Source organism: Grampus griseus (genome assembly GCF_964374135.1).
Source record: "Grampus griseus genome assembly, chromosome: 13".
In the NCBI taxonomy this organism is placed as follows: Eukaryota; Metazoa; Chordata; class Mammalia; order Artiodactyla; family Delphinidae; genus Grampus; species Grampus griseus.
The window spans coordinates 85,796,958-85,822,879 of record NC_139007.1 but is presented as its reverse complement, the minus strand read 5'-3'; the positions used below and the strand labels follow the sequence as shown (position 1 = coordinate 85,822,879).

The 25,922-nt window shown below is 47.6% G+C and overlaps 1 protein-coding gene and 1 long non-coding RNA gene across 2 annotated transcripts; one reads left to right on the top strand and one right to left on the bottom strand.

Annotated features, from left to right (window-relative positions):
* Positions 1-373: 373 nt before the first annotated feature.
* Positions 374-3,525, bottom strand: LOC309831695. Its single transcript, XR_014297624.1, has 3 exons — positions 3,103-3,525; positions 741-826; positions 374-653 (listed from the first exon to the last, which is right to left on the bottom strand). It is a non-coding gene; the product is annotated as an uncharacterized lncRNA (long non-coding RNA).
* A 5,899-nt stretch (positions 3,526-9,424) lies between these two features.
* Positions 9,425-24,887, top strand: SFT2D1 (SFT2 domain containing 1). The gene is made up of 8 exons (XM_082669238.1): positions 9,425-9,548; positions 16,921-17,007; positions 17,586-17,668; positions 18,800-18,881; positions 19,825-19,860; positions 21,242-21,300; positions 22,810-22,839; positions 24,300-24,887. Exons 1-8 carry the CDS (start codon positions 9,486-9,488, stop codon positions 24,337-24,339), a joined length of 480 nt encoding a protein of 159 aa, XP_082525364.1. The 5' UTR covers positions 9,425-9,485; the 3' UTR covers positions 24,340-24,887.
* The last annotated feature ends 1,035 nt before the right edge of the window (positions 24,888-25,922 follow it).

Genomic DNA, 25,922 nt, shown 5'->3' with positions numbered 1-25,922 from the left:
GTTCAGGCAGGGCCAAGACTGTCGGAAAACAAAGTGCTTTAGATTGTACAACTTTTATTTTTTTGTTTGTTCGTAACCAACCCTTCTGCAAGAGTGATTAACAATGAAATTCATGCAAAAACAAATCTACCCCTTAACCACCTTCTGCTTCCATAAATATCTCTGGACAGGAAACGCAAGTGTGAGTGAAGAAGACCCTGCATGTCAGGAAGGATGTCTGGGAACCGTCCTCGTGACCTCTCTCCCACTCAGGCCGAGCAAAATGAGCCAGTCTCGTCACCAACGGTCTGTTGATGTGGGTGACGTTTGCTCAGCTCTTAACCAGCTGTAAGACTGCAAGAATGTTACTGAATGAGGATGTTTGCCTTATTTATTTAAAAAGGAGGAAAGATGAGATAATTTCTGGTGAACTGTTGGAGTTATAACTTTTTGTTCGTTCATTCATGCAAAAAATATTTATGGAACATTTACTATGTTCCATGACTCTCCCAGACTCTGGGAATACATAAAGAAAAGGAAACAAACAGAATGACATCGATGCGGTACCTGAGTTCAACAAGCTTACCCTGAGGGGAGCTGTTCCCCCTCTTCACTGGGAAGAGTGTACAGTGTCATGGGCAGGGATACCACAATCACAAGTCCAGACTCTGATCCTAGGAAAACCATGCAAAGAGCTGAGGAAATCACCTTGTACCTGCTCAAACACCTTATAGCTTATGGAAAAATGACCCTCTACTTACTGCAATACACCAACCGCCGGGTAAAGCTGGAGAGCCCCCGTGGACATTTAATCCAGGTATACAGGTGTGCTCCCATGGCAAAGGTTCTAGAAGGATTATTGAAAGGCTAGTTAGAAAACTAGTGCACACATCTCTGGGTTACCCTGGCTTTTATAATAATTGTCACAAATCATCCCATTTACATCAACAGAAACTCATATAAGCACCTAGAATGGACAGTTTGCCGTTTAACTTTTTAGGCACTTTTATCAGCATCAGTTATATTTCCTGCACTTGCAAGAGCTTTTTATACAACATATGAAAAGTCCCTGCCTAAATTCCTGTAAAATACATTCACTGTTCCGATGATAGGAAAACAAAGACAGACTTGACAATCGTAACAGACGTCTAATACATTTTCTGAAGTTGAAATATGCATTATTTTGGCGTAAAGATAGCTTGTGATTCAGTCAGCCCACGTAATGGAGTACCAAGAAGGAGAGTGCTGGGTGCTAAGTGAGACCCCAGCTCATGCATCTTGGATGTTAATATTCTTTGTAGCAGCGCAAAACAGATGTTTCCTTTTAATCTTTGCTTATCTTAACACAAATTTGCAATTCATTTTCTTAACCAGGGAATAGAATTTCCAAAAGATGCAATCAACGAAAAGTGCATGAAATAATATTATTTCTAAGCAGAGACATGAAGTAAAAAAAACAGCAACAGAAAACCTGCACAAGGTCACAGCACCTAAGAGGCCAGGCTGGAATATAATTACAGGTTTATCCAAATAAATGATGCTAATACCCATCATCACTGAGCAAGCGTTCAGTGTGTAGCAGGCGCAGTCCAAGATCACTACTTCACAACATCCCTATCATGTCGGTACTATTATGATTCCCAATTTACAGAGAAGAAAAAGGAGACAGAGACAAATATGAAGTGAACGGGTCATATAAGTGACAGGATTCAGAGACCCAACATTGGTATAAGCGGTGCCCAAGCTGTCTGTAAACTGACTTCCTCTTCAGCCAAACCAGCTTCAAGGACTCTGGGGTATGGGTCTAACTCAGCGCTCTCTGTTCCCACATGAGTCCCCCTGTGGCCAATAGCCTTTTCTGGCCACGGCAGCTGTAGCTGCATCTCCCCGCCCCACTCACGCTGGTCGGCTGGCCATGGCTGCTGCTGACGGTGGCTTAGCTCCTGACACTGACCTTGCAGGTGGCCCCACGGTGGTGCTCACTTCTCCTTGGTTCCCAGGCTGACCGCCCCTCTCACACGTAACCTCGGTGAAGCCACTCGAGTGCTGGCTGAGTCCTCTTGGGGAATGGCCGCCTCACACCAGGTCACGCCTGTCCCCAGGGGCAGTCCTGTCCAGTGACGGATGGACGCAGAAGTGGAGGCCTGGACCTTTGCCCTCATGATGGGTTGCCTCGCGGGATGGGCTCAAAGCCTCTGCCTAGACTCTATCCCATTGTCTGGGTGCACACCTGCTCCTGTCACGCCCCTGCTGGGGCTGGTCCTGCGTCCTGCACACAGACACCTGCCGCACTGTCTCCATGGGAACCCAGTCGGGGCAGGTGGTATGGACCTGACCTATCTGTAAGGGAGCCGCACGCAGGTGTGAAAGCCGAGGGGCTGTCACCTGCGTTTCACTGGTCAGCGGGATGGGAGCCACATCAGAGTAGGAGAAGGGATGCCCGCCGAGGGGGGCCGAGGCTTGGGCTCTGCAGAGAGAGTTGAGATGCAGAAAGAAGAACAGAATCGATACAGATTTGGAAAGTAAGGTCTCTGGAATTCGGCAGCAAATCCTTGTTTTTATACAAGTATCCCTCCAAATCCGCCTCCTGAATAAAGCTGCCTCGGGATCTCCCTGTTTCCCTAGTGGAGGCCAGCGCTTGCACACTTCGCTGTGCATCACCCGAGGGGCCCGGTAGCGGGAAGCCCTCACTTCAGGGCCTGAGGCTCTACGCTTCCAAAACAGTCCCAGGTGCTGCCTTCAGGGGCCACGAATGTCCAAAGTTAAAATTCACCCTGTGCTGTCTTGCTTGTGTTCATTTATGATTAAATATCATTTCAAAAATTAATTTGTAACTTCTTCAAGGGTGAGATAGTATCTTTTTCTTCTCTGAACAAAATAACAAGTACACAACAAATGCACGTTAATCTACTAATTCCTTAAAAGGCAGATTGGGTTATTTTTAATTGGATAGTCATTTAGTTGCACTGATACACACTCTTTTTCTATAGATTGCATCCTGGTCGCAGTTACCATGGGAACATATTTTAACCATTCGTGTAATACTGCAGTCATGTTTCCATCATCCAGTAGGGATATAGCAAATGGAGCAGGAGAAATAAATGATCAAAATGCTGGATTTACCTTTGCTTTTAAGCAAGCAACATCCAAAACTCGTTTATAGCTGGTTCACTCATTCAAAGTCGTGTGAGGGTCCCTTGCTTTGAGGAACTAGTAAAGGAATTTCCTGAAGACCTCAAATGGACATTAATAGGGTGACTGGAAGCTCCATTTACAGCAGAGCTGTGACCTCAGCAGGGATTTTATGGCTGACAACACCACCTGTTGACAGAAAGACAGAGAAAGAGCAGAGTTCTGTTCTTACCTACCAGGCTCTCTGCTCTCTCTCAGGAAACAGGATTTGGGGGTGGCATTTTCTCTCGTCAAGGGGTTTGAGTTGCAAAAACTTTTCCCCTGGGGAATTCCCTGGAGGTCCGGTGGTTAAGACTTGGCCTTTCAATACAGGAGGTGCGGGTTCAATCTCTGGTCGGGGAGCTACGATCCCACATGCCTCGGGTCCAAAAAAGCCAAAACATTAAAAAAAAAAAAAAAAGAAGTAATATTGCAACAAATTCAATAAAGACTTTAAAAATGGTTTACATCAAAAAATCTTAAGAAAAACAAAAAAAACCTTCTCCCCTGGAAAGATATAATGCCCAACAGATAATCATAAAAAGAATCACCTTTGTGTCTTTCTTTGGAATAACACATTTGAGCAAAATTAAGAAGCAGGATATTTTCCAAAAGAGCAGATCTTTGGGGGACACACCCCTTCACTCAGCACTCAGTGGGTCACGCGGCTCAGTGTGTGAGAAGGGAGCCTGAGGGTCAAAGCACACTGCACACCACTTAGCTCACACATGGCAAAGGTTGGACCTTCTCCTCCTCAGTAGTGGAGGGAGGCCCCGTGAGCACCCACGGTGGAAGAAACGCCTGGCTTATCTGGGCCGTTTGAACGCTCAGCTGTATCTTTCTAGACCTCGCCAGCCCGCTGAAGGGACAGCTACACACAGAACATGCTCAACACATAACTGTTCATTTATTGACACCTAGATTTACTTTCACCCCTACAATGAACTTTAGACGTCGTATTGAGGCAAATTATGTCTCAGATCCTTTAAACATGCTCTCGTTACTGTTACTCATGTATTCATTCTATAAACATCCTCTGAGCTTCCATCACGGGGTGGGGTCTGGACACGAGGCAGTCTAGCGGGATGACCGACCTCGGCCAGGCAAAGCTGGGGAGAGACTGGTGACCCTGCTTAGGGATGGACAGAGCATGAGGAGGGCTCTGGGCTCGGACCCCTGGCCACGTCGTAAAAGGTCCGGGAGGGCTCCCCCGAGGAGGAGACCCAGAGGTCAAGTGGGCATTGGCCAAGAAAGGAAGTTTGGAGGAGTTGGGGGTGGGCCTTGGGGGACATGGGAGGCAAGATTTCAAGCAACGAGAACAGGCCTGTGGATGCCGCAGACGCTGAGCACGGAGGCCTGGCTAAACAGGTGGGTCTCCACGTGTGTTTACATGGTGTGCATGCAGGCATGCACGTACGTGTGCCCCTGTATGTGTTGTGGAAAGAAAGATGTGGTGATGTGTGAGGCTGGAGAGAAGAGCCGGGGCTGGGTCAGGACCAGCTCTGTGCGTTTCTCTAATCTACCCTGCCCTTTGTTATCACGATAGTGCCCTTTACTCTGGGGCTGGAGTGGAGTCCTTGGAGGTTTTTCAGCAGAGGAGTGAGATGAATAGATTTACAATGACCTCCACGCCACGTGTGGAGAACGGCCGGCTGCGGGGCCAGACGAGGGTTTGGCTGGAGCTGACGTCGGCCACTTCTGTGCCGTGTGCGTCCTGGGACAGTGGCGCTGCCAAACCACATGCTGTTTGCCCGCCCGTCTGCCTTCCCCTGGGTGCGGGAGCGGTCTGGCGATCATCTCAGGGGCCCTGCTGACCCGGGAGCGTGGCGACGGCGCCCACCTCCTGTTCCAGCGGGACACTCTGAGTGTCGCCCTTATGGCAGGGCTTGTCAGGGCGCTCGCTTTGTTTCCAGGGGTGTGGTCGGGAGGCAGAAAGGAATGAAGGTCTCTCCATCCCCACCCCTGCACAATGACAGCTGGTCCCCACCCTCTGCCTGGGGCAGCCTCACGGCCTTAACGGGCAACCGACTTGGTTCACTCACAAAGCATTCTGGGGCCTCAGTCCTCAAGGAAGAAAAGCTATTGTGTTGCATTTTGTGCCCAGCTTTGCTATCATGTCCAGAGAAGGGATTAAGGCAAGCTTATGAGACAGTCAAGGGCCCATGATGAACTGTCACCAGCTCTCTCCCAACTCATGGCTGCTGCACTCTTTCTAAGGCCCTTCTAGCTGCTCAGGGGCTCAGATTCCAGTGTAATTTCCTACCTGAATTGTCACTGGAGAGTGTCTGATACATTTTTCTACAAAGTACTGTATGAAACTTAAGAAATGGGAATAGGAAACTTGAGATGTTTTGTATTGTCTTTGTTTCAAAATGCTTAAAATGTTTCCATGGGGAAGGGTTCCCGCAGAGGCTCACCAGGTGTTACCTCTCCTAAGGCCCCTCTGGGAACCCAGCCTCTTTCACCACAGTCAGCTGGTGAAGGGGTGCTGGTTTGTGCGTGGGGCCCCTTGGGGGCAGAGGTCTTGACGTGGGATGGAGTGGCCTCTGGGGGGTGGGCTGGCCCTGGGCTTGCCTCCGGAAAGGACCACATGTCTCCCGGGGGGACCTCAGCTTCCCTGACCGAGGGCTCTGCTGGAACTTGTTGTTGCTTCCTTCACTCGGGCTCCCCTGCGGGCTGGTGAAGGGACAGAGGGAGGGTGGGTGGAGGGAGGAGGGAGGAGGGACCATCGCAGGTGCGGAGACCCCCCTCTGGCGGGCCTGGAAGGAAGCGGGGACTCTCATCTCAGGGCCCAGGAAAGATGTTCTCAAGCTTTGCATCTCACCACTTGGGACCACCTCCTGCTTGTCCGGCTGCCTCATGTTTGGATAGGCCATTGCCTCTGGAAAGCCCTGTGGCTGAGAAGCAGGAAGAGGAAGGAAGTAGGAAGCTCCCGGCTTTTGTTCTAGGATTCTGGGCACGAAGTACAAGCTAACTTCGGGCTTCCTTACAGACCGTTCACTAGGATGTGTCAGACAAAAAAAAAAAAAAAAAAAAAAAAAAATGCAGGGTGCAAATAGGAAGAATCTATTTGGGGTCGTAAGAATTGCAGTCTGGGAGACAGATTCAGGGCAACCCCAAAGGAGTGTTCCAAGGAAGAGAAAGGATCAGGGGCTTCTGAAGACACAAAGCCAGGAAAAAAGAAAACAAGCCAGGAGGCTGTTAAAGGTTGCCTGGCAAGAACCGTGATTGACAGTCGCAAGTGAGAGAAGATTTGCCCTTAAGGCATCGTCAGTTGTTTTAGGGCAGGGGTCCAATAAGTAGATAGACTGTCTCAAGTTATTTTAGGGTAAGGGTCCGATAAGTATCTTGCCTTTCTGGCAGGTGCTCTGGACAACTTCATCAGGTCAAAAGGTCAGAGTCCATCCAGGCTGAGGCATGCACGTCACCTTCCTCCGTGGCTTCCTGGTTCCAGGTCACAGAGCTCTCTGAGCAATAATGACTCCATTTAGATTTTCCTTTCACAGATGGGAAGGGAGACAGGGACCCAGAGCAGACATTAGACACGATGAAACAACAGTGATGGTTAGAATCACAAAACCCAGCATTTGTTCAGCACTTGGCATGTGGTAGGCCCCGTCCTTACACCTATAGTCAATCCTTGTCATCTGCAGGTTACGTCTGATAAAGTCGCTGCAAACACTGGTTTACGAAGACTGAGGCCCCACTCCTGCAGACACGGGTCGGGGTCCTGCGAGCCTCTGACTGCGCGTTCCTCAACTGATCAACCCATAACCTTGTCTGAAGTGATTCTGTTTAAAAACTTCGTATTCAGTATGTATTATTCATTAATGTGGAACTCACAGACATCAGCGTACAACAGCCTGAATGAAGCTTCTCTAACACATACTTTTTTTCCATACCTTCTTGTGCTTAGGACCCTAGACAGCACTTCAGCACTAGGCTTGGGGGCTATTTTAAACAGTGAGATCACCAAGAAAAGGCACAAGTATGTGAAAAAATGTAGCACTAAGCAGACCGCAAAAACGGCGCCTGTTTGCAGTATGTGTTGAAACAGGAAGGCACATCACGGCCTTGTTCCACCCCAGCCGTGATGGTGAGTGTTGGGTGTCTGACTTTTCACTGTTCTGCACATGTCCTGAGTGACTGCGAAAGTGCTTGCAAGTATTGATCTCGGGGTTACAAATAAATTTTGGCATGTAGGTGAATTTGTAATATAGAACCCCTGAATGATGCTGGTCGATTGATGTATTATTTAATCCTCATAACAACCCTGCAAGGTAGGCACTATTATCACCTTGATTTTCGCATATCAGAAAGTGAAACAGGAGTTTAGGTTGACTTGCCCCAAACGTCACAGCTACAAAACGGGGGAGCCAGGATTCTAACCCAGGCAGTCTGACTATGGAGCCTAGACTCTTATTCAATTATCTCCATTGGCTTATGGCTTCAGTAAATTTTGTGTGGTATTTTTTAGGAAACGAAGCTTGGCTCATAGGGCATGAGAAGTGAAAAGGCCCAAATCATATTCTTAAATCTTCAATATTCTTTTCTAAGTAAAATTTCTTACACCCAGGTACAGGTTGAAAATTATGAAATTGCCCTTTTTAGGTTAAACACAATTGGACACTGGCAAATTCCATGGCTCAACCTCACATATCCTTGGAAAGCTTTCTCCCCATTAGTAGAGGTATCAGTTTGTTTCGTCTTTTTGCATACGCAAAACTAAAGTTACTATACTTCAAAAGGAAAAAATTTAGGGAATGTATAGATGTACTCTTATTATAGAAGCACACAGGTTTATTATTTCATAGCATTTTTTCCGCTCCATTTTCTGATCTTTTTAAGTTAAGGACAAAAGAATAGGATCTCACACTTCAGTATAAACAGGCCAAATATAAGTATTTTCCACCTAAAAGATGCTGGACATTGGACTGTTTTATCAGAGCAAGTGTATCATCTGTGTTTCTAGGGGTCTTACCATGTGTTTTCTATCTCATTGAGATTAGATAAAATTCTACTGAAGGCAGTAAGGATGGGCAATAAAAGCCTTTGGGGCTCCACCTTTTAATTGTTACATTTTAGGGAAGGAACGGAGTAGGTGATGTAATAAAACAGAACAGCAGGCATTTCATCACGATCACACCAAACTGGAAAGCAGGAGTGTATTTATGGAAAACTCCTGGATTCTCTGGAATTCACACTGTACAGGAAGCCCTAGTTTCTCATCTCTCCTTAGCAAGGTAGAGAATAAGAGAGAAAATAAGTCACTACCGGCAGACTGAGGAGACGGCTGACTCGTGTCTCCGATAAACCACCTTATCGGGGTTTGGATGCCAGCTTCTTTTATAGCACAGAAAGGGGTTAGAGACGAGGAAGCAAAGTAAAAAGGCCATACGTTTTGCAAATATTCCCTGGAACTGCCAGCCTGAGTGAGGGGATGTGTTAATGTCTTTTTTTTTTTTCTTTTTGGCAGCCATCTACAGGTGGGCGGGGTAAGACTGTCTCCCTGGGAAACGAAGAGAGGCTCTTTAGTTTAACATTCAGGCAGAGGGGCAGGGTTCCCTGGGGCAGGCCATAATATATGTATATGATTACACCAACAAAAGCGACGAAAAACAAAGGCTGAAATCAAAGAAACAGACGGAACAGGGAGTCGGATTTAGCTCTTCCCTGTTACACCACCAGCGCCCAAAGCCTGCCCCTTGTTCCCGGACTCCCTTCGAGCGGAGATACTCGGCGAACGGCAGTTTAGAACGGAATCCCTGCCAGTATTGGCACAAGGGCCCCAGCCTTCTTCTGTCGGGCCTGGAAGCGGGTCTAGGGCATGGGGCCTCAGTACTGGACCTGAGTCTGCAGACCTAGACTTCTAGTCCCGGCACTGGAGCCCGGGTCCGCAGGCCTGGACGTGGGCCCAAGGCACGCGGCTTCGAGGACACTCGTGAGGATCCGCGTTCGTGGGTCTGTTCATCCAACAAGCAACGGCTGTGCGCACCTCTGGGTCCCGACTCCCGGAGGTCGGAGGCAGCGACTGCTGAACCCGAGCGCGGGAGACCGCGGCTCTCCGCGTCCTTCCCTGACAGCTTCCACCCCGCGGGCCGGCGAGCAGCTAGCACAATGTGGACGCCATACCCCACACACCCCCGCCTGCGGCCACAGGGCCCACACAGGCCAGCGGCGGAACCCGACGCGCATGCGCACGCTGCTACGGGGGCCGCAAGGGCCGCGCCGACGTGCCGGAAGCGGGCTACCCGGACTTCCGGTCGACCCCAAGAGTTTCCGGTTTCGGGTTTCTCGGCGGGCGAGAAGGGCCGTTGCGGCCCAGGAGCAGGGCCATGGATAAGCTTCGGCGAGTCCTGAGCGGCCAGGACGACGAGGAGCAGGGCCTGACTGCACAGGTAGGGAGCCTGCCTCCGGCCTCTGGGGTGAACGTGTGTTGGGGCGGGGCCGCGGAGCGTGGGCAGCGGGCCGCTTCTACCTGCAGAGGTGATGCGGGAGGGCGCCACGGGCCTCCCGGGAAGAACTTGGGGCGCTTTCCAGGTTTCCATGTAGTCTACAGAAGCTCACTTTGAGACCCCCCCCACCCCCAATTTGGCCTTGCGACTCTCAGGAACGTACTTCGCTGCATGTCTTCCTTTCCCAAATAACCCATTTGCCCCCACGCTGCTCTCCCCCAGCCTCCGCTTGGTTTTCTGCGCCTGGTGTGGACTTTGAACTCGGGCTGGCAGCGCAGTAGCTGTGCGGGTACTCGTCCTGCCAGCTGCATAAGCTGAAATCTTAAAGCTTCGTTGCATCTGTTAGACCCTGGAATTAAGTGAGGTGTTGTGAGTGTATGTTTTTTGGAAGGAGGGAGACTGGAGGGAGAAAAAAAAAAAAACACAGGTCATTGAGAAGTGAAATAATACTGAATGAAAAGTTGTCAGTTGAGCCCTCATAAGCGGTTTTTTTAAAAAACAATCCTTGTCTGCGTACTTGACCCACGAGACTTGAAAAGGGTTACTTCCTTTAAAAAGAGGGATAAAAATAGTGCAGGAGGAACTGCTTTGTAAGTATCTTTGTCATTTGCATGCAGACAAATTCTTGCCTGCCTGTCACAGAAGTGGAACATTTAAAATGAAACGGTATTACATAAGAACCTTTTATTTGTCCCTTCTCTTGTCCTAACTTCCTTCCTTGTTATAAACAGCACCTCTTGTGAACAGGATTCTGGACTAGTCTGTGAGGGTTCAGAGACTGAAAGCCAGGCATCTGCTCTAACCAGTTTGGCGAATCGTAATGGTAATACAAGAACCCATAAATGGTAATATGAGAAACGTCCATTAGGCAGCAGTGGCTTACCCAGCTCATTTATTTATTTTATTTTATTTTAATTGTTTTATAAATTTATTTATTTTATTTTATTTTTGGCTGCGTGGGGTCTTCTTTGCTGCGCACGGGCTTTCTCTAGTTGTGGCGAGCGGGACTACTCCTCTTTGCAGTGTGCGGGCTCCTCATTGTGGTGGTTTCTCTTGTTGAGCATGGGCTCTAGGCGCGCGGGCTTCAGTAGTTGTGGCACGTGGGCTCAGTAGTTGTGGTGTGCGGGCTCATTAGTTGTGGCTCGCGGGCTCAGTAGTTGTGGCTCACGGGTTCTAGAGCGCAGGCTCAGTAGTTGTGGTGCACGGGCTTAGTTGCTCTGTGGCATGTGGGATCTTCCCAGACCAGGGATCGAACCTGTGTCCCCTGCATTGGCAGGCGGATTCTTAACCACTGTGCCATCAGGGAAGCCCCCAGCTCATTTATTAAACCACTGTTTTATGCTTCACGTTATGCTTTAGGTCTGTGCTATACAAACAGTAGCCCTAGCGACATGCGGCTATTTAAATTTAAGTTAAATAAAATTTAAAATTCCTTTCTCAGCCATACCAACCACGTTTTAGGTGCTGGGTGGGCAAGTAAGTTAGTGGCTGATGCATAGGACAGTACATGCTTGGGGCATTCCATTGCAGAAAGTCCTGTTAGACGGAGCTGCTCTAAACCTTGGGGGCGTGAAGGTGGTGGTGCCACTTCTCTTGAGCCCACTCTCTAGAGGGGAGAAAACTTATGTAGAGAAGTCATTGACCAAAGATTGGAGTGATTGACTGGAATGGACAAGTGCATTGAGTTCAGAAGAGGTGATCATTTATTCATTCAACAAATATTTTGGCGCCTGCATATGTTTGGCTCTGTTCAAGATGCTGGTGTTATAACAGTGACCAAAAGAAAGGCCTCCCCTACATGGAACTTACATTTTAATTGGGGAAAACAGTTAATAAACAAGTAAATATAAAAGTATGTCAGCCAGTGATAAGTGCCATGGAAGAAGGTAAAGCAGGTGGATGAGGTTGGGATCATCTTGTTGTGTTGGATGGTCAGGGAAGATGTGTCTGTTAGGGTGACATTACAGCATAGATCTGAAGAGCACTGGGATATCTGGGTAACCTGTACAAGTAAATATCTCCCAACTCATGCAAATATAGATCCTGAGAACAGGCTCAGCACGTTCAAGACCCGTAAAGAGGCCTCAGGGTGTCTGGAGCCAAGGGCCAGGGAAGCGGGAAGGTGGGAGGTGGGCTCCAGGTCATGTGGGGTGTTGCAGGACACAGTAAGGACTTCAGCCTTTACTCTGAGCGTGCTGAGGAGCTGTTGGGTTTTGAGCAGAGCGGGCATGTGACTGCCTTGGATTTTAAAGGGTCGCCCTGGCTGGTCTGTGGAGAACAGACTGCAGGGGCAAGAGTGGCAGCTGGAGCCTGGTCAGAGGGCTAGGGTAGTGGTCCTGGGAAGAGACCTGGGTCAGGGAGGTGGGAGTGACGGTGGCTTAAAGTGAGAGTGGCCAGCCTCTGTAAATGGTCCGAGTGCAGAGCTGAGGGGTTGGGTGTGAGAGTGCTGCTGGAGGGGCCCGGGTGCCTCTGGTTTTGACCTGAGCCGCTGGAGAGATGGAGTCGCCCTTGACTGGGACATGGAAGGCGCACGTTGGGGGGTCATCTGGATGTTGAGTGAGATGCCAGCTAGCATCTGAGCGCAGGTTCTAGAGCTCATGGGAGGAAGTACTTGAGATAACCAAGGGATTGTGGGTAAGTAGAAAAGGAAGAAGGCCCAGGGTTTGACCTCTGGAGCTTTCAGTGAGGAGCTCAGGAGACTGGGAACCTGGAGAAGGCCAGGTCCTGGCAGAGACAAGCTCAGCAGCTCAAGCAGAGCCACAAATGAAGGGGCTAGTTCACCCGCAGATCACTTCCTGCGATGTAACCAGCCCGGGGCTAAAACCAGGGACGGGGTGGTGATCTGGGGTCTGATGGGGCAGCGAAGGCCTGGAGTCAGGCAGTTTTATGGACTCTGAGGTCGGGGGAGGAGGGTGATTGGGAGGGCTGAGGGGGATGAGTCAGGAGGAGTGTGTCCCCTGTTGGACAGGGAGCTCTCCTAAGGGCCTCAGACAAAGAGCCTCGGGGCTGGGGGTGCAGGGAGGTGAAAGGGCAGGACCAGCCGCTGTCCTTGCCTGCAGCTCCTCTCAGGGGCTGTGGGCCCGGCAGCTTCCCCCACATGCCTTTTTTTTTTTTTTTTTTTTTTTGCGGTACGCGGGCCTCTCACTGCTGTGGCCTCTCTCGTTGCGGAGCACAGGCTCCGGACGCGCAGGCTCAGCGGCCATGGCTCACGGGCCCGGCCGCTCCGTGGCACGTGGGATCTTCCCGGACCGGGGCACGAACCCGTGTCCCCTGCATTGGCAGGCGGACTCCCAACCACTGCGCCACCAGGGAAGGCCCCCCCGCCGCGCCTTTTAACCAAGAGCCAGGCCCTCACCCCGCACTTAGCACCCAGGAGTACCCAGTAGGTATTTGTTGAGTGAATCAGTGAATGACTGACTGAGCAGAGGCTGGAGGGTGAAGTCAGGCTTTTTGTCTGTTTAAGATGGAAGAGGCTTACGCGTGTTCACAGGTTGATGGAAGGGGGTCTCCGCAAGAATGTGGTTCACTGTTGTACACGGGGAGAAAAGCCAGCTGTGTCGGTTCCCTGGGATGTCAGGGGGCTTGGCCTCTGAAGCAGGGCGGCCACGTTGGCCTTTGCCCCTGTGCTGTGGTCCGGGGCCAGGAAGGGAGGGTGAGTGTTCCTAGGGTGAGCTTGGTGTTTGGCAACAGCAAGCGGTGCAGGGCATCCCCACGGGGCTTCCGTGTTTTGTGGGAAATAGAGGCAGTGTGTCTGCTGACTGGGGAGGTGCCAGGGCAGGAACTGGAGGTTGAAATGGAGGTGGGTTGGCAGGGTCAGGGGGTGACAGTGAGAAGGCAGGTCCGTGTGACTCCACCCAGAGGAAGAGGAAGGAGGGCTTGAGTCATGCCAGGGTTTTGCTGGTGGATAGAGCAGAAAGGGAACTTGCGCTTTTGTATTGAAGTAAAGGAGGGGATAAAGGGGCCCGAGAGGCTGCGAAGCATCCAGGCAGGAGCCCTTGAATCAGTGCCCTGGGGAGGATGTCGCAGCTGGAGAGCAGTGTGGCCTGGACTTGGAGTGATTTCGGGGAGTGCGAGTCCCAGGGTCTCTGAGTGGAGGGGAGAGCAGAGGCTGTCGGAGAGGAGAGAGTGAGGAACAGAAAGGCTGGGCTGTCAACGTGCATGTAGAAAGCACCCGAGACTCTGCTAGGATCTGGGGCAGGACCTGTGGTCGGGGCTGCTGAATGAGAGAGGATGCCTGGGAGAGCGGTGGGTGACGGCGATGAGGAGCCTCTGAGTAGGGGAGGGGACCCCTGGGGAGGTGGGTCAGGACCGCACTGGAGGGGCCGTGGGCGCCTGCTTCTGTGCTCACTGTCCTCTCGTCTTTATCTCATCGTCCACCACTGTCTCTGGAGGAGCAGTTCTAGGAATTGCATGTATGCGGTGGTTGCCTTTATTCGAGTGGTGGTGGCCCGGGAGCCAGGCCCAGGTGCCCACGCTGTTCCCTTGTGATGGTGTCCTTCTCCCGGCTTCTCCATCCCCTAGGAAGGCAGCTCGTATCTGTGCCATGGGTTCATTCATTCACCTGTAATGTTGGTGCTGTGGTGAAGACGTTTTCCTCCATTGTTTTCAACTTTTTTTTTTTAATAAGTTCTGGTTCCAGGTGAGGTTGATTTATTGCAGCAGGAAGAGGGCACCGGCGAATGGGAGAGTCGCTCCTGCTCTCACGAGGTTTATTCTTGGCTTCCTCTTCCTTTGATAACAAATAAGTAAAATAACTGGTGGCCACTTCAATGTGTGTTTCTTTGCTAAGACTAAATTTACAAGATCAGAATAGTTGCTGGTTTTGGTGGGCTCCTTCCTGATCCCGTTGGACAAGCACGTCACACCTACAAGCACATGTTAACGCGGGTCTGCGGGGTCAGGGCTCCCTCCGTCTCCCTCATGGACAGGGCAGTGCCTGGTTTTCTTGCATGGTGGGCACTGTATCATTTTCCCAATTGGGAGTTAGGGAATCTGTGATTTGTTTCTGTATCCTGGGCAATCTGAGGGGCTTGCAACAAGTCATTTGCTTGTGGATCAAATATTCCAAATTTACAAATGGAAAGAATTTGTTACATGTTTTGATTTAAAGATCACTTGGCTGATGGTAATGAGAGGAAAAATATCTACTATTTATACAAATGACTCTGCTTAATACTGAGTTGAACTTAAGAACAATGGGGTGATTGAAACTTGTAAAGGAAGTAAAAACAGATGCTTCTTCCACTCTCATAAGTCCTCACGTCATCGTGTATTCGCACTGACCACTTAGAAACCCTGCTTACTTAGGGTACCGTTTCTCCTTTTTTACAAACCAGTAGATTCCCGGTGCGATACGCAGTCTTCAGGGTTTATTCTGTTCTATGTGTATTCTACCTAATCAGATAAAAATGAAATTTAGATGTTTTTATAGGCAGGTTCATTCTTTGTTTAAAAAACAGTGATCAGTTTTAGTATAAACAGATGACATTGCTGGAAACAAGAATGTCTGTGGATTAAAGCAGATTTTAAAAAATATTTAAAATGTGTTCAAAAGTGATGGATGTTACATTGACAGAATCTTTAGTTGTTTTTATCTGCTTTTCATGCTGCATAAGGATTCACAGATCAATCTATTGAGGTAAGGAATTTTGAGCTTTTGCATATAAAACTTTGTATTTTTGCATCATTATTCTTGAAAATACATTATAAGCATGTGGTCTTTTAAGTATATGATAATGCAAGTTAATAATAATTTTGGAATATAAATCCTTATTGTATATTTCTAGTTTCTTGAAACATCTGTTGTTGATACTTTTTCAGCCTTGTTGGGAAAATGAGTTTTAATGGTGTACTTAGTAATGTAAATGTGTACTTACCATTTGCAGCAATGTAGATGGACCTAGAGAGTATTAAGCTTAATGAAGAGAAAGGCAAATACTGTATGTTATTGCTTATATGTGGAATCTAAAAAATAAAACAAATGTGTATAACAGAACAGAAGCAGACTCACAGATACAGAGAACAAACTAGTGGTTACCAGTGGGGAGAGAAGGGGGAGGGGCAATATAGGAGGAGGGGATTAAGAGATACAAACTGGTGTGTATAAAATAGCTAAGCAGCTGAGATGTACAGCACAAGGAAATATCCCCGTTATTTTGTAGTAACCTTAAAGGGAATATAGTTTATAAAAATATTGAATCACTGTGCTGTACAGCTGAAACTAATGTAATATTTAAATAATATAATAATATTGTTAGTACTTCAGTTACACTGTACTTCAGTGAAAGGAAATGTGTGCTTAATCGTTACTGTGTGCCGCATCATAGTGTGACGTGTGTGGAGTGCGGCCCTGTATAATCTGGTTGGAGTCCACGTGACATGCGGGGATGTTGTCCCCCTGCAGTTGATTCGCGTGCGTTCCAAAGTGCGTTTCTAATAACGGTTGTGAGGACGCCAGGGCTTCCGTGACTTGTAGCTGAGGTTGTCAGATGTGCCCCGTGGTAGACGCTGCGGGGGCTCCCCAGGTCCCAGTCACTGGGCGGACGTGCCCGCCGCCCTGCAGCTCAAGCTGTCCTCTTGTGCTCACGCTGTAGCTCCTGCAGCAGCCTGGGCCCTCCGCCCTCTGCCTGCAGCCAGCCACCAGCTGCTGGGAGGAGGGTTCCAGAAGGGCGGCCTGGCCTCAAGCGGCACAGACAGTGAGGTATGGTGTTCACTGAGCTCCAGCTGCAAGCAGGGCCTCACTTGTCCCTCCCCTTCTCTGTCCAGCTGCCCTCCCTTGCCTGAGGGCTCCCCCCCCGCCCCGCCCCCAGAGAGTTTCCGGCAGGACAGTCCCCGTGTCAGGCTCTGCGTGTAGGGACTTTGCCCAGATGCCCTCGGACATAGAGGTGTTGAGAGAAGGTGTGTGTCTATGAGTCCACCTCAACACCTGTCAACATTTTGCCCGTCTTGTTTCATCTTGCCCCTACTTTTCAATCAATGAGTATTTTATAAGGTACCCCATAGCTTATGTCATTTCATCCACATCAGTGCTTCTCCTGTCCCTAACAGGTGAGAGCTTTCTAAAACCGTATAACACAATAATGCTGTTATCTCACCTGGCAAAGTTGACAGTGACTCCTCAGGACCGTCTCATTCCCAGACCTGTTGATATTCCCCTTTACGGCCATGGAATCGTAATGTTCTTAAGACTACAATGTGCAGAGTAAAACAGATTCATTGTCTATATTAACATGAAGCTTTGCTTTAATGTAGTATAAAGCATCAGGTCGGCAAGTGATGATTTAAAAACACGTTCTGATTCCCCTTCTTTCCTCAGGTCCTGGACGCCTCGTCCCTCAGTTTCAACACCAGGCTGAAATGGTTTGCCATATGCTTCGCCAGTGGCATCGTCTTCTCTATTCTTGTGCGTTAAGGCTGTATGTTGCTCCGTAATTTCTATTTTGTGTGAGACTGATCATTCCATTTAGTCCCAACATGCAGTCCACTTTATCTGGACTGTTCTGATGGGACATATTTAGTCCCCTGAAATAAAGGGGTAGAGATCAATAAAAAGATGCAGAGATTAATATTTTGGGGGGTTTATGGATTGTTAAAATAATTTCATTTAAGAAAGATCAGTGTGTATTAGGGGAGTTGCAGTCAGTGATTTAGATGGGATTTAGATTTTTGACTTGCCATTTATAAAAAGAATACTTAAGTAGAGTGAGATTTACTCAGATGTATAAAGAAAGTTATGTAATGGCTCATTTATATATACTTATATGCAAATAGGCAGAAGATTCAAATTAGCAAATAACATTGAAAATTAACTACTTTTTAAAAAACTATATAGAGACTATATATTAACACATTTATACATAAACTTTATAATATATGTATATTCTATTATTACTGTTCTATTATTACTACAGTAGCACATTTATATTTTAATCTATTACAGTGGTAAAATTACTTTTAAATAACTATAATATCTTAACTCAGGGAACTGGATTACTGTGGCTTCCTGGTGGCATAAAGCTTTTTGCAGTGTTTTATACCCTTGGAAATATTGCTGCCTTAGCCAGGTATGTACAGAAGTTTGGCTTCTCAAAATATTTCATTTGCTATCATTATCAAAATTTTCTTTTCTAATAGGATATATTTCTGTAGATCTATACATACTGTGAATTCAAAATTTACATTCATTCAGTAGATACTTAGACTCCTGCTGTGTGCCAGCTGCCATCATAGAGTGTTCATGGTGGGAATAGCCAGCATTTGGAGGTACTTACTGTGTGCCAGGCCCTATCCTAAGTGTTCTGTGTCTGTCACCCCATTTGTGAGGTGGGCACTGTTATCAGCCCATCTTATAGCAGGGTGTAGTAGCATGGGGCGGGGGGGTCACTCCCCGGGGAGGTGCCTAGTGAGGTGACCAGGCCTGGTTCCCACCCGAGAGTCCTCCGGAGCCCCGGCTTGTAGCTGCCTCGGCGAGGGGACCGTCAGATGCCCAGCCGACCAGCGGCGGAAGCAGATCGGGGGTGGCAGTGCCGGGCCCAGGAGTCAGACAGGGCCACACGGTGGCAGTGACTCTGAGGACTGTGCACTGGGCGCTCAGGGAGTCCCCCCCGGGGGCCTTGGGTGCATCTCTGGGGGAGTTGATGTCTGTTAGCGTAGTTGTCACGTTTACGAGCTCTCAGCTTTCAGAGGTGAGCTCCTGCCTCTTCAGGGACGTTCTGCATCAGAGGTGCTGCCCAGTGCAGAGGCGTGAGCCGTGGCCAAGCTCGGTCCCCTCTCCTGGGCTCGCCCCGATGCCCCTCCTCAGACCGCAGCCTGGAAGAGGCCTGAGGGCGCAGTTGCACACTTTTGCCCTTAGACAGTGCTTGTGGGGCTGTTCTCCCCGTTATGACGGGGAACGTGCGTAGAGGTGAGGAAGCAGTGGCTGAATTGGCACCAACGGAGAGCAGGCTGCCTTGTCAGCCTGGACCGGCTCAGCGGTCGCGCTCACCGGCACTGTGAGTGATTTGTGACAGGCGTTCCTGTGCCTCAGAAGACAAAAGGAGTAACGCTTCCTTCTAATGTTAAGGAGAAATGCAACAGACTCAGTGAGATTTTCTAATTAAACTAACATAGGATTTCTTTTCTTAAAAGTACTTATTTTTACACAGCCGGACAAGTTAATAGCTCCCTCTCTCATTTCTTTTATTTGTTTCAAATAGTACATGCTTTTTAATGGGACCCGTGAAACAACTGAAGAAAATGTTTGAAACAACGAGATTGCTTGCAACGATTGTTATGCTGGTAAGTAAATAATGATACTTTTAAAAAACTTTTTTCGAATTTTTTTTTTCTTTTTGCATTACTTTGTGAGGTACTAATGTTATAATTCTCTTGTTGAATGTGACAGTCACATTCTTCAGGCTGTGTGTTTAAAGAGTTTGGATTCGTAGCATTACCTAAAATGATTGGCTGGGTGAATCCTGTTTTCTTTTGTGTATTCTAACAGTGTGGCTCTGTGTATTGCACGTGAAAATGAGAGCTGCATGTATTTCATTTTCAGGCCCCATGGAGCACCTTAATGGACCCCTGTGTGTACTTTCTGGAGGGTGGGCCTGGAAGACGGGTCACTTCTGGGTCCATGTGAGGCTTCTCAGGGAGAGTTGGCTTAATTTTGGTGGCCTGTCACCTGGCCTTTGTCGCTCCCCCGTTGGACTGTTGCACAAATACCTAGGCCTCTGTCTCCACGCCTGCCCCACTGCTTTCCCTGCCTCTCCTCGTCTCTCCCCTGCCTCCTCTGGGGGACATAGCTGTGGAATGACAGTGCAGTCTTTCTGTGTGAAATCATAATAACAGGTTGCTTTGTAAAGCTAAGTAAAACAGAACTTACTGTACAGGAGCGGTTGTACTGAGTCCTGCGGTGGCGGCTTGAATTAGTAAACATTAGCGCAAGCATTCATAAATCCATAACAACAGCTGCTGTCACTCTCATTCATTCTTGAAACAGTCTCTCTGTTGGCTTAGTCAACGGGTGATTTATTACGTGCTTTCAGTTTACCAAGGAATATATATTGCAGCAGTCACAGACTTTAATACTCAGGGAATATATAAGGACAGCTAGAGTAAGCGGTCTCATTAATTTTGTTCTCTAGTGTGTTACCATGCAAATGAATGCAGAATAGTGTATGCATTTTTGTTAAGCTTTGGAAAAGGCTCAAATTGATGATTTTTCTTTCCTTTCCTGTAGTTGTGTTTCATACTTACCCTGTGCGCTGCTCTTTGGGTAAGTTACCTCAACCATATCTGTTTTCTACTAACTGTGTGGCCCCTCACCAGGTAGACTGTCATCGCACCATCATTTCCAAGGAGCTCAAAGTCTGGTTTCTTAAAACCCACCAAAGACTGGGTGTCCCTAAAACCTAGTTAACAGCTAGGCTTGCAGTGGATTCTGCCACCTAAAACAGACAGAAGTGAGCTCGTGCTTGCGTCCAGGTCAGACTGGCCCCTCTCTCAGGCCCAGGGCCGTGAGAGGCCCTCGCTGAGGGTCTGCGTGCTCTGTCAGCTGTGCTGATAGCCTCGCTGTGCTGTGGCTCTAGGGTGGGGGGTGCATCGTGAGCATCAGGGTGTCCACACAGTGAGGAGAAAGGGCCGGAAAACAAACCCAAACAGATTAACACAGAGGGACAAAAGGACTTAAATTATTCTTGCACCACTTACGGATGAGGTGAACGGCTCCTCATTAGCCTTCAGAGAAGTTACTTTGTTACAATTCAGTTTACTCGTCGATGCTCCTGATTCTTCATTACATTTGCTTATTGTTCCTTATCCACCTCCAAAGGGGTCTGAGGAGGTTCTTGAGCTCCCAAGAACACTGCACACTTTAAAGAAGATGGGGTGGCATACGACGCACTGCAGAAACGTTCATCAAAAATGTTCTGCTTTTAATTTGGATGATTTAAGGACCGGACTTCAGTTATGCAAGAATGCACTTAATGCCTCATTCCCAGTGACAACTTAGAAGAGTTTTCGTAAACAGTCTTTGCATTTCCCTATGGAAAATTGATTTCTGGTTTGGAAAGGTCCAGCAGTCTGTTCATAAGCAGTAGGTTAAAAATAAGTGAAAAAGTAAATAAATAAAAATTTAAAATAAAGATGGACAAGAAATTCTAAAAATAGATCATTTTAAAACAGCTGTGGAAACTTTATCTTACATTATTCCAGAAGATCACAATAAAATACAATTTTAGTTCAAAAAATAACTCAAGAAAATGAACAAGTGTGAATGAGAAGGATACGTAAATTCCACATAGGATACAGATCTAATAACCAAGTGGGTATTTTAGAAAGGTTAACCTTGACTTAAAGGACCTAACATGAGAGAGATTTAACATTTTCGGCCTGTGCACATTTATTTCATTAATGTTTAATGCCATATACTTAGCAGCATTTGAATAAATGGAATCAGAGGATTCTAGAAAGAAGATACAATTTATAGATATGTAATTCTCAGATCTCCTGAATCTTAAATTCGTCATACTAGGATTTAATGAAACAAGTTGGAGCTATCGTTTATATTTTTGAAGGGGAGGAACTGAACTTGCTTGTGAAAAATATTTTTTAAAAAAATGTTTAACTCATTATTTCTTTGTCTTTGCTGTTGTCAGTGGCATAAGAAGGGGCTGGCCTTATTATTCTGCATATTGCAGTTCTTGTCAATGACCTGGTAAGTCTTACACTAAATAGAAAGTTAAAATTTCCTAAGCAGTGCCATGCATTTTGTTCTGAGCCTGTAAGCCTAGGAAGGTCATTGGCATTTTACCGGGTCAGGTAAGCCTGTGCCTTGGAGGGGAAGGGCCTCCTGAGAGGTCAGGTGCCTGAGGTCTGCAGTGTGTCCTGGGGGGCCTAAATGTGGGAGAGCTGAGGAGAGTTGGGGGCTGTGCTTGCCCAGGCACACAGGGCTGCGTTCACTTCTCTAACGTGTGAAACAGAAATGCAGGAGGTGCCACACGAACCCTGAGGTCCAGGCCGAGCCACAGGATGAGCCCGAGGGCACGGCGGGGAACCACTCACTGCCTGGTATTGCTGAGCACCTGCCGAGTGAGTTCGTTCTGGTGCCGACTCCTCAGCGAGGCTGCTCTGCCCTTGCCTCTCCCTGAGGCGCCCTCCCCTCTGAGCGTTCAGTCACACCGTCCTTCCTGATCGCTCCCTCCCCAGGCCACGTTCAGGTCCTGGGCTGACGGCCCAGCGAATACGACTGAGTTGAATGTGCCCTCCTTGCACGCTCCCGCGTCAGACCAGAAAGGTGTTCTTCACGTACAAAATATTTCTACGAGTGTTTTTCCTTTTTCTTTAGAGCTCAGTCTTGTTTGCTTCCTTGCAATCGTCAGTAAACCCCTTCCTGACTTTTTTGTTTTAAATTTCTCCTTTTTGATATCACCCAATCTGAGATCAGTGGTTTTTGTTTTTTGTTTTTTGTTTTTTTTGCGGTACGTGGGCCTCTCCCTGTTGTGGCCTCTCCCGTTGCGGAGCAGAGGCTCCGGACGCGCAGGCTCAGCGGCCATGGCTCACTGGTCCAGCCGCTCCACGGCATGTGGGATCTTCCCGGACTGGGGCACGAACCCGTGTCCCCTGCATCGGCAGGCAGACTCTGAACCGCTGCGCCACCAGGGAAGCCCCAGTCTTTGTTTTGATGCTGTTTCTACCTTTCCGCTGATGGAATGTCAACAGATGTTAAATGCAGTTCTCTGCATGTTACAAAAGAACCTTATGATGTTGTTTTACTCTTTTTCAGTGAAATGTGGAAAAATTTAAATCTTTGTTATTTTCTATTAATATGTTGCTTTTTATTGTTAATCTGTACTTAATGATTGCTTTATCCCTGAAGGAGAGTGCAGTTTATTCTGTTATTTTATAGTTTTTATTTTTAAAAAATAACTTGAAAAGGGTAATACAACAGGCTTTTTATTACAGCAGGCTTCAGCAGGCATCAGAATCAGAGTTTTTTTAAAAGCACATTGCTTACTGAGACGCAGTTTCTCATTCAGGAGGTGTGGGGGGGCAGGAATCTGCGTTTTTAACAAGTTCCCCGGTGATGCTGTATGCCGTCAAGGGTCATACTTTGAGAATCACTGTGCAATAGTCTACTGCTTCATTTTTTATGGTGTTAGAATATGGCCATTTGGCAAAAAGGAAAACATCATTCAGTTTCAACGTTCTTGAATTTTTCTTGCAGGTATAGTCTGTCGTACATCCCGTATGCAAGGTGAGCTTGTTTCAATTCTGTCTTGTTTCTGCTCCTCTAATGCTCTTTACACAGATACGTGAATTTTAGTAATTTTCATATTAAAATGTGATTTAAAAGGCTGATTTTGGTTGACTTTGTTCCCAGAAGGAAACTATTTTTTAAATGAGTGGAATAGAAGCTTGCCATATCAAGAAAAAACATGTTGAACAGATGTAACAGGTAGGCTAGGAGTGTACTTCTGATTTACCACCTGAACATTTGCAGTTAGTGAATTTTGGCAAGAGATTCTAGATCCTTCCGCGACTGCAAGTATTCAGTAAATAGGATATGGAGACTTCAGCAAAAATAAATTCTACTTAAAAAAAAAAGAAAGTTAATGAAAAAATGAATCTGATATAGAAATGTTTGTTTTAAGCCAGTAGAAACATATTTATTCTGTATGTCAGGAGGTAATTGCCCTTTGTATAGCAAGAGGTAATTGCTGTTTTCTTGTATCTTTTCAGAGAAATGTACTAATTTAATTATGGAGGAAAAAACAAATACTTAATTGCAGTCTTAAATCTGACAGATTTGGAGGAATATTCTGTTGAGGCACAGCTTTGTTTCTTCGTGAAATTTGGAAACATAGGTTGCATATGAAAAACAGCAGAATTGTATGCCTGATACGAACAGTGAAGGAAATTGATAGCAGTTCTATTTTTATTCAGTTTCAAATGGATGATTCTTTTTGATGAACACCTAAAAGGAGAAAAAGCAAAGCAGGGTCAACTAAAGGAGAGCAGGCTTAGAACAGGAGCGCAGAGGTAACTTGCCAGTCCTCAGGACCTTGGCTGGGAGAGCTCTTGCTGTTTCTCAGTGAGGGGAAAAGGTGCCCCAAATGATGTCCACTGCAGTAGAGCTGGAGCTCACAGCCAGGGCAGGGCGTCTGGGCAGTGACCACCCTCCCCAGAAGTGTCGGGCCCTGCCCTTGAGAGCAGCATACAGTCTGTCCGTACATCTCCAGTCTGTTGGTGCTCGCCTTAGCAGTCCGTATTCATATAACAACAGTTCAAACTAACTGTTGTGAAGAGACATGTGAAAGGCGAATGAGGTTTTTCACATGAATTTTTTTGGAATTCTTAGGGACACAGTTATAAACGTTCTGCTTTTTAAAATCCAGTTCATTGTTTCTTTTTAAAAATACTTTCGTTGTTTTGGGTATTTACATTTATTTCTTCATAATAAAATTAGCATATGTGTTGTTTAAGATTTTGAAATAAATAAATACCATTTTAGCAACTAACAAATTATTTCCATGTCTCAGTTCTTGATTTCAAGTGATATTCAACAAAGTTTTAATTATGGAAAGGTACTGGGGGTTCCGCTGAGTTCTGACGGGAAAAGGTGATCGTGTATTTGTCTCTCGGCAGGAATCTTTTTGCAAGTTCACTCTGGAGGCAGGTTATTATATTGTTTTTCCTCTTTTGTTTTTTCACCAGGGATGCAGTAATTAAATGCTGTTCTTCTTTGCTGAGTTAAAATCAGAAACTCTTTGAAAAGACCATTTGAAAGCTGATGTTCTGTTTTTGGTGAAGTATACTTTTCCTGATACAGTAATCACTCCAAAAAAACAACTGCACTGACCATTTAAGACCATTTTGTATACTGATAAAAACTACATGCCAATTAAACTGTTAAATGCTTGTGATGTTAAATTCATTTTGTTTCATTAAGATGCTCTTCCAGAGATAAGGAGATTTTAATCATTGCCACTTGTAAATGATTTTTAGCCAGTTTTTTTAATCTTTTCTAAACAGCATCTGAGATGTGTATATTTAAGGGTAAACCTATGCTGCAAGATATATTCAGCTTTTTTGGTGGTTTTAAAATGTCTACATTTTAAAAATATCTTATTAAAATAAAAACTTTAAATGTGAAATTTTTTATAAGCTAAAAATTGCTAATTATATGTAATAAAAATAATATATAAATCTTTATAATTTTGAAATAAACCCACACTTGGGAAAAACATTTTCTTGATCAAATTTATGTTTTAAGTGGGTGGTACATTGATTCAGTTGAATAAAATTTAGTTTGGGCACTTATGCAATCTTTCTGCAGAAAAACGAGCAGGATACAATCTCTGTCCTAATAATGGGGCTGAGCACAAGTCTGTGAAGGATGAGAGGCCGAGTAACAGTGAAAGCGTTTATCCATCAGTGTGCTGTTCAGGGTGCGAGCCCGGACACAGAGCCGGTCAGGACGGCCGCCCGAGGAGGCGGGCAGGCGGGGCGGAGCAGAGGAGCGAGGAGGGCTGACCGGCCAGGTTGGGTCGGGGAAGCCGGCCGAGAGGAAGGAGCCGGGCCGCCGAGGAGGGAGAGCCTGCGTGGCCTGCGCCAGCTCGTCTGCAGGGAAATGGCCCGGGCCCGGTGCCGGCACCACACCTCCCTGGGCAGAGGGAAGGCGGCCTCGGTGAGGAGAGCGGGGGAGGACGGGCTCCCGGGAGGGTGTGGGAGAAGGACTTGCTGAGTCGGTGAGGGATCTGCTGGGGACCAGCACGAGGGCTGGGCTGGTGAGCAGAGAGCAGACACACCCTGTCCTGGACGGGGTCCTCATCTCCAGTCGAGCCCACGGTTGGAGTCATGCTTTAGAGCCACGTGTCCGCAGAGCCGACTGGAAGCCCGTTGCTGTGTGGGTGCAGAGGATCCCGGGACGGTACAGAGCAGCTTCGGGTGAAGACGTGCTCCGTGGAGGTGGGGCGTGGCCTCGGGACGGGGGGTGGGGGGGGAGGGTCACTGAGTCCGCTGAGATGGTGCGGGAGGGAGGGACAGAGCCCTGAGACAGCCGGGCTGCGGCCCCTCGGAGCTCTCCGGCTTCACAGGGACCCTCTGTCCAGCCAGGCGGCAGCAGTGCAGATGCTCCTGGCGTCCCCCCCGTAGCTGCTCCGTGTCCCCCTACAGGGAGTGGGGGGACAGTTCAGTGAGCTTCAGAGCCTGTTGGCCTGGGTGGGACACGGTGCACGTGTGACCCCTGCAGGAAGGGACGGCGTCCGAGGTCTGCCCGCGCCGCGCTGGGCCCTGCCTTGCGTGGAAGTGTGGACCAGTCTCTCGTTACTTGCAGAA